The 8,519-nt window shown below is 46.7% G+C and overlaps 1 protein-coding gene across 1 annotated transcript; it reads right to left on the bottom strand.

Annotated features, from left to right (window-relative positions):
• Positions 1–1,429: 1,429 nt before the first annotated feature.
• Positions 1,430–8,467, bottom strand: EIF4A3 (eukaryotic translation initiation factor 4A3). Its single transcript, XM_027709876.2, has 12 exons — positions 8,265–8,467; positions 7,963–8,035; positions 7,091–7,157; positions 6,067–6,129; positions 5,489–5,621; positions 4,704–4,784; positions 4,263–4,404; positions 3,319–3,457; positions 2,724–2,839; positions 2,059–2,166; positions 1,845–1,972; positions 1,430–1,628 (listed from the first exon to the last, which is right to left on the bottom strand). The coding sequence occupies exons 1-12, from the start codon at positions 8,428–8,430 to the stop codon at positions 1,612–1,614; spliced, it is 1,233 nt and encodes a 410-aa protein (XP_027565677.1). The 5' UTR covers positions 8,431–8,467; the 3' UTR covers positions 1,430–1,611.
• Between the last annotated feature and the right edge of the window lie 52 nt (positions 8,468–8,519).

The following is an 8,519-nucleotide window of genomic DNA, read 5'->3' as shown; positions in this document are numbered from 1 at the left end:
TCCTGAGGCAACCTGAGGGATGAGGAGATCTGGGCTAACTTAGAGGGTCTGGGGTTTAACTGGGATCCATTTGTATTTGTGGGCCTCCCTCTGTGGGATGCAAAAGAGGCTCCAAGGACCAGTTATGGTATAGACTTGTGTGTGGAGACCAGCTGCTGAAGGGTGTTCACAGGGGGTGTGTGCAAGGGTGGGCTGAACCAGCAACTGAAGCACAGCTTTGGGCCATGTCCATGTCCCAGTCACAGGAGCAGACTAGTGATCCAGAGGCTGGATGAACTGAGCCTCTTTGCCCAGTAACTGGAGGGATCCAGAGCCTGTGTTATGTATTTCCCACTGACAGACCTTCGTTCTGATCAGCTGGAGAGGAGCAGGATGTCGGTGTTGGTGCTGTTGTGCCAGTGCTGAACCTTGACCAGTATGAATGGCATGAGCACATGCATGGGAACGCTGGCTCAGCCCTGCTGCTGGTTGCACATGGGGGCATGAAGCTGGAGTGGCCTCACCTCCATTGGGCAACCCCTTACAATTAGTATTCTTAGTAAAATAAGATTAGTATTTCTCAACTTTTGCCTATGTACTGTTAGAAGCATCAGGATTGTGCACAGAGGGGGTACAAGGGAACTAAGAAACTTCCTTAGCAGAATACATGGGGGCATAAAGGAGATGACAGATGCTTGTTTTCTCTATCCCAGGCTACTCTGCTACTACTCAGGAAAGGAGTTCTGAGAGCTGTTCCAATTCTGTGGTGTATTCAGCCTTGCTGCCCCTGTCCTCCCTGAGCAAGCAAAAAGACCAATTTAACAGCAAAAGCATAGAGCAGAACATGGTAACTTACCCCATGCCTGCAGTATAGCTCTGGCCAGCTCCTGTCTCAGAAAAGGGATACAGCAGAGCAAGGAAGGAAAACTATGTGGAAGATACTACAGCTAGCAAAGTACAGCATAATGCCATAGGGAGACAGATGAGGAGAGATGACTGGGAAGATGTAACAAGCTACAGCAGCCAAATGAGGTGGAGAAGGCAACAAACGCTGGATATGTGTTCTGTCACTTCAGGAAGTACCTGCCCAAGTTCCTTGGGAGGGGAAACCCTAATCTGGAGCAACCAGTGCAGTGATTTCTGGCTCCAGAAAGACATAAAGAGCAGGAAATTTCTGGCTATCTTATAACTCAGTTCTCCTAAAGCAGGTTAAGGCCAGACCACAGATTTTTCAAGTAGGAGGCTGATCCTTAAGAGTTACGGAAACTAAAAAGTACATCAGGTAGCCTGGCACAACAAAAATGAAAGGGTGGAACACAGGAAGCCCTGTATGTTATGAACCAAGATATGCGGAGTGTCCAATGTGTTTTTTGATTGTGCCAGCCAAGTGTGGCAGTATCTGAACACTCCCTGCCTGTTACTATTCTGGGTTAAAGTAATTAAGCATAGGTTATGGTAAAATTTCATTTTTTAATTGAAAAACATGGGTGGGAGTAAAGACAATATTTACACAAGTTCCCAAGTGCAGCTCAACTCAAGAACATATGACCAGGAATATGGTAAAAGGATGTGGGTCCAAAACAGAATTATGGAGGGTACCGAATGGTACAGCTTCCTGTTGAGCACAGACCTTCAGATAAGATCAGCAACTGAAATGAGAAAAAATGGAAGAATTAAAGTATGCACCAGGTGTGCTGAGAGCCACAGCCCAGCAGTACAGCACACCTACTGCTGCTCCCAGGTTCTTCCCAGGGGAAGCCAAGATGGGTTGAGCTTGGGAAAGAGGCATGTGGCAAAACAAAGTATCTGGCCTTTCTTTTCAGAGGCAGCAGGGTAACAGCCTGGCTGGGGCGGGCTGCACTCACCATTCATGGGCATCTCGTCTATCTGGGTGGAGTAGTACTGCTCGATGTCCCGCAGGATGCGAATGTCGTCGTTCTTCACAAAGTTGATGGCGACACCTTTCCGGCCGTACCTGCCTGACCGGCCAATTCTGTGGAGGCAGATGGAGAGAGGGAATGGAGCCACCTTGGGTAAGAGTCACCCAGAAGCACTCCCCCCTGCAAAGGCTCATTGTACCTGTGTATGTAGAGTTCTCTGTTGTTGGGCAAGTCGTAGTTAATGATCAGGGACACCTGGGGCACATCCAGGCCTCTGGCCCAAACATCTGTTGAAATAAGGACTCGGCTGCGAAGAGAAGGGACAATTAGGACTGTTCTACCCAACTGCGAAGGGGGTGAGAGCTGAGAACCCTCAGTCTCCAGCACAGGGCATTCCCTGCTATTCTGTGCTTGTCCTTGCCCACAGCACACCAGCAGTGTCTACACTTTTGCTGCATGGAAAGGTGTCTCATGGCCTATCACCAAACTTCAGTGAAGGCAGTGCCAATGCAGAAGGAATAACAACAGTACCTTTCAGAAGGACTAATGCTCCCAACAATTTAAAATACAGAGGACAGAACACAAATATTTTTTCCTTATTTTAAATGCAGCAACTCCCAATGTCTTCAGCAAAACAGAACAGACTAATTCTACACCTAGAAGTACAAGCATCCCTCCTAGGAAAGTGCTAATCTCCCAACCCTGCAACACCACAGGGGGAGAGATGGAAATCAGAGCTCTTCCTAATTTGAGCTGAACAAATCTTTCTGAGAGGAGAGGTACTATAGGTCTCCTCTTCACACACTAAAGAAACCCCGCCCTGAGGTAGCAATGCTGTAAAGCAATACTGTTTAAGGCACTCACCTTGCACCAGATCTAAACTCTTTCATGATGGACTCTCTCTCCTTCTGTGGCATGTCCCCATGCATGGATGAAACTGTGAAGTTGGCTTCTCTCATCTTCTCTGTGAGCCAGTCGACCTGTGAACACAAACAGCCCAGGTGAACTCTCTGCTCAGGACAGCCAAACACATCAGTTGTGTTCAGAGAATATTTGCAGAGACGTTGCTGGTAAGGACTGAGAGACACTTCACCAGGCATTCTTAAACTAACAGAAGTGAATAATCCTTAGAAAACACTGGCTATATGATACAGGGCTCCACAAGCCCTGAAAGGAAATAAGAGCATTTATTCAGAAAGTGTGGTTTTGTTTCAGCAATTACAAGCTATTAGAATAAGCACATTCCTACCTAGTTCTCTAAAAAGGCAATTCCTGTCAGCTGTATCAGCTCTGCCTCTAACCCTGTTGTTTAAGTTAGGTACATCCCAAAGACAAATGTTTAATCTGTGCTCTAACTGAATTATTTCCAAATAGAGAGGCAACCAGACCTCTTAACTAACCCAGCATTGTCGGAGTCACCCTCAGAAAGTAACATGCCTCCCTCTGATGGCTGCTGTACCTTTCTCTTGGTGTTACAAAAGATGACGGCCTGGGTGATTGTCAGTGTGTCGTAGAGGTCACACAAGGTGTCAAACTTCCATTCTTCCCTCTCCACAGCCACGAAAAACTGCTTGATTCCTTCAAGGGTCAACTCATCACTGTAGGGAAGAACACCACAAGCAGGTGAATACATACAAAGCAGGTAGAAGGATGTGCTCCATCGGAGATCACACCTCTTGCCCTGTGTGCTGTGGGTTGCTGGGTCCATGCACAGGTCTGAGTTGTTCTAGAAAGTCCTTGGAGAACTCTGCTCTAAGAAGGGTCTTGAATATGACCCATTCAAGAGACACTAGAAGTGCTCTGCTCTAGACAGACAGCTTCAATTTCTGTTCTCATTGTTTTACATTCAAGCTTCTTGACAAGAGACTGAGGGAAGTCTCAAGAAGCTTGAATGTACTAAATGGGGCAGTAGAAGAGATCAGGCAACACGGAGACTCCTCCTATCAGGCTGCCTACACTTACTCCTCTGACTCCTCCTGAGTTCCAGTGCCGGACCTGTGACACCACCAGATGTAAGCTATGCCTCCAAGAACATCTGGGATCAGTCAGCTAAAGGTTTTTGTGGCCTGCTATATAATAGGACATTGATGGAGGAGGCCTACAAAAATCCTCTGGGCAGCACAGGAATTGGATAAGTGTGAAAGATGGATTTCCACAAGAAGAGACTGCTATCCATGGGGAGGATAAGGAGGCAGCCAAGCCGAGCAGCAGCACACAAAACTGGACAAGGGTAAAGTCAGAGTGATAAGCCAGTCTCTGCTGAAAAACAAGACATGACCATGTCTGCAAACACTCAGGTAATGGTGAGGGACTCTCTATATATTATAATCAGTTAATACTGTGAAATGCTCAGGGCTGCACCAACTCAAAGAATTCCTGTTTTTTCCAAGGAAACTCACTCACCGTTTCACCAAGATGCGAATGGGGTCTGTCATGAATTTGTTGGTCATTTCCAGAATTTCATGAGGCAAAGTGGCACTGATTAGAACCACCTGTGTAGCTGGAGGCAGGTATCTGTACACGTCATAAATCTGCTCCTTAAAGCCTGCAGTGCAAATCAAGTCACACAGAACAGTTTAGCACATCTTTCTCCCAAATATTCTCCTCTTTCACAATTTGATATGGGATTCAGTACTGGGTCTATGCTATGAGATGAACACTGATGCATTAATCAGTATCATCAGACAAGGCATATTATGCAGTTTTACCCATTACAGCCTACAATTAACTATAATTGTCTAACTTTGGAAAAAGCAATTTTTAGAAGTGGGCCTGCCAGCTGGGACACCCTGGAATCTCAAAGAGGTGAAGAGAAAGTAAGTAAAAGGGAGACAAATGTTTTACCTTTATTGAGCATTTCATCTGCTTCATCCAACACTAGCATTTTGATGGCACGAGTTCTTAAACTTCGACGACGAATCATATCTGTAAGATTTCACTTTGTAAGGTGAAAAGGCTCTGAAAGCAGGTGAGCCTACACTGCTCCCAGCCTCTGTCAGGGCATTTTGGTGCAGCAGGGACAGGCTCTTCCTCTGCTTTTTTTTTTTCCACGTGTGGGGACTAGCTCTGTGTTCTCCCAGTGACAGGTGCCTGTGTAAGCCAGGGCTGTCTGCTTCTCAGAGACCCAGAAGATGTGAACTTGAAGGCCAACACTGCCACTAATAATAAATTTTAAAATCTTCATGCAATGAAACCAGAAGGTACCAGCTGCAAGTGTACCTGACTTAACAAAGGGGGAGCAACAACCAGTACACAGAATATGTGGACTAACTTTGGCAATCAAGTACACCCGGCTCCTGTCCCCTTGAAGATACTTAAGTATTTTCTGGGATTGTAGTATTTTCTCCTTAAAAAATATTCTTTTTTTCTATGCCACCATATAAAGACACACTTTATCAATAAAAAACAAAACATAAAAAGAGAAAATGAAAATACTATCCTCCCCACTGATTTCTCTCTAGCCTTTTCCAGTTACCTTGTTCCACTTCATGTTAATATTACATTAACAGTGTCACGATAAATGTAATTTCCATGCTATTTAAAATCAAAGCACCCAGAAGCTAAGGAGGTTCCCATGACTCAACTCAGCTCTGAAGCTAGAGGTGATGCAGCCTCCCACATTTCCTTACCAAACACACGGCCTGGAGTGCCGGCAACAACGTGCTGCCCATAATCCAGTTTTCGGATGTCTTCCCCCACGTTGGTCCCTCCGATGCAGGCATGACACTGGACATTCATGTAGTCCCCCAGAGCAAGAAGCCCCTGTGTTGATACAAAGCAATGGTTTAATTACCTGAGCTCTTCTAAGTTTGCATTTGTGAAGAGATGCAGGTCTGTACAGCCAAACCACAGCCATGTGGGTTTTTTAAAGAGATGTAAGCACAAGGAGTTGGAGGGATTTTTTGTGTGTGTTACCCAAACCTCAACAACAGCAGGTCTTCAAACACTGGGGACCCAGTTCCCCAGGGATCACAGATGCTTTAAAAGTGTTGTCCTTAAAAATTCAGTTAGGACTGTGTACAACCTTAGGCTGCCAACCAACACGGTCATGCAAGCAGTAATGGATACAATGCAGATGAGCAAAACAGCTCTTTCAGGAACAGAAAGAAACAGTGGAAGCTGTGCTTTGAGCTCTGCTGGGGAAACACCAGAGCACTGGCCCCAGGCCTTGCCAGTGCTTTACAGACAGGGATTTAAATGCTCTTACCTTCTGAATCTGCACAGCTAGCTCTCGAGTGGGCGCCAAGATCAATGCCTGGGTCTCACGAACCTGATTAAAACAAATGACATGGAAGTTAATCACAGGCCATAGAGCCAAGCGTAAAAGATTACGGGTCCCACAGCACTCTGAAATGTCACAGCTGAATTAAGGCTCAGTATGCCTAGAGAGTGGCTTTCAAATAGAGCATTTACACAGCAACAGCCTCTTTTAAGTTACTTTTGACAAGAAAGCATTTAAGCAGTTCTTTAAGAACTTATTTTTCATTCCAACACAATTTCTGACCAAAAAAAGTGTGTACTTTTCTTGCAAAATAGAAACAAATTAAAAACCCTTCAGTTTTGTACGTTTGGTTCAGATAAACACCTTGCATTGCACAAGGATTCCAAGACAATGTTTTAAAGTGTCAGCTTTGAAAAATATTATGAGCACATTACAGAAATGAAGCAAAAGCTGATCTTTGCATTTAGAACATACAACCTTCATTTTTATGTCCCCAGGCAGCGACAAATGAATAACAATCCAAGCTTTAAGAGGATACCAGCCCACAGAAAAACATCATTTTATTCAATAGCATCTACACATTCAAGTTAATACTTAAAAAGCATGGACATGATACCCCTGACCAGAACAAAAGCAAACATTTGTCAGTCAAAAATCTGGGTTTGATTCTGTGCAATGTGTGGCAACTGTTCAGACAGGCTGATAATGCTACAGGACTGTCTGAAGACAATTCTGCTTACTGAGAGATTAACTTAGCCCTCTAATAGGTGAAATAGTCTGTTAAACCCAACTTTATAATTACAAGACTTTATCTGAACTTATTTTGCCAGACTGGTTTTAACAGTTAAACTGTTACAGAGTAGAATCAGAATTTTGTCTGAGGTTCACCGCCCATAATTAAAGATTTCAATGTAAGGCCTCATTTATTAATTCCAAACAAAAAATGGTTTTTATGATCAAGACTATTGATTTAGTAAAAAATATTTTTTAGCACATGCTGTGAAATTACCTGTATGTCCAGGCACTGCAGAACAGAGATGGAGAATGTTGCTGTTTTCCCTGTTCCTGACTGTGACCTGAAAAACAGATGTTTGGTGAATACTCTGGATGTCTGGACAAACAACACAGGCAACTTTGACATATTCCACCCCTCGGCTCTTTGCCACTCCTCCATTGCAAAGAACTCAATAGTGGCAACAGTGTATTTGACAAAGGCTTGTTGTGATCACAGCATGATCTGCTGTCAAGCAGCTTTGAGATCTGCAATACCAGGGACAGAACACTCCATTGCAGGGTCCCCAGCTCTGGCATGCCTACTCCTTATCAGACCAGCATTTTAACTTCCTGCAATCTCTCATACATACAGTTTTTTTTTTCTTTTCAAGCGAACAACAGATAACCCAATACAATTTTGAAGGCTAATAATTCCCACTAGTGACCTAGAAAGGATTTTTTTCAGTGGCATGCATATCCTTTTTTGTCTCTAAAACACACTTTTTTCTTTTCAGTGACTAAAGTTTTGACATTAACAACTGTTGGGATCACAGTCCATGTGCAGAATGGCCAGTTTCACCCCGTTTTGCCCATCATATCACAAAACCACAGAACGGCTTGGGTTGCAAGGGACCTTAAAAATCATCTCGTTCCAAACCCTGCCGTGGTGCCACACACTAGACGACGTTGCTGTGGGCCCCATCCAGCCCGGCCTTCAATGTTTCCAGGGATGAGGCATCCACAGCTTCTCTGGGCAATCTGTTCCAGCGCCCCACCATCATCAGGTCTCTCCCCAAACCCTGCGACCGACACACACACACGAGCCCCGCCCAAGGGCCCACGACCACCTCGGGGCACCCGCTCCCGCCGCCCCAGGGCCCCACTTACTGGGCGATCACGTCCCTGCCCTTGATGATCTGCTTGATGGCTCGCTGCTGGATGGCCGACGGCTTCTCGAACCCTGCGGGGGCGGCCACACCGTCAGGGCCGGAGCCGGGACACCGACACGGCCCCAGTCCCGCACGGCGCAGGCGCGCGGCCCACATCCGGGCGCCACCACGGACCGCGGCGCTGCCACGGACACGGCCCCGCCATTCCCCACTCCCCCTTCCCCCTTCCCCTTTTTTCCCTTCCCCCTCCCCCCTTGTCTCTTCTCGCCCTCCTCCCTCCTCCCTCCCCGCCGCTCTGACCGTAGGCGTAGATGCCGCGCAGGAGGTCCTCGCGCAGGCCCATGGTGTCGAAGGTGGGCGTCACGTCCACCTCCTCACTGGTCTCGAACTCCACCTTGGTCATGTCTTCCTCCTTCATGAGGCGCTTCCTGGCCGAGCCGCCTGCGGACCCCGCCGACCCCGCCATGGCCGCCCCGAGCACCGCGCGCGCACCGCACCACCCCCCGCCCCGCGCGCGGCCCGCGCCCTCTCTGCGCCTGCGCAGGGGCGGGGAAG

This window comes from Pipra filicauda, unplaced genomic scaffold (assembly GCF_003945595.2).
Source record: "Pipra filicauda isolate LSUMZ 115617 unplaced genomic scaffold, ASM394559v2 scaffold109_size3271384_pilon, whole genome shotgun sequence".
NCBI lineage: Eukaryota > Metazoa > Chordata > Aves > Passeriformes > Pipridae > Pipra > Pipra filicauda.
Note: the sequence above shows the minus strand (reverse complement) of the source record. Positions and strands in the feature narration are given on the sequence as shown.

Coding starts and splice junctions, on each gene's coding strand:
- EIF4A3 (XM_027709876.2), bottom strand. CDS start 8,430: ATGGCGGGGTCGGCGGGGTCCGCAGGCGGCTCGGCCAGGAAGCGCCTC. Junction 5,622..6,066: donor TAGCTGTGCAGATTCAGAAG/GTAAGAGCATTT, acceptor GTATCAACACAG/GGGCTTCTTGCTCTGGGGGA. Junction 3,458..4,262: donor ATTCGCATCTTGGTGAAACG/GTGAGTGAGTTT, acceptor TCTTCCCTACAG/TGATGAGTTGACCCTTGAAG.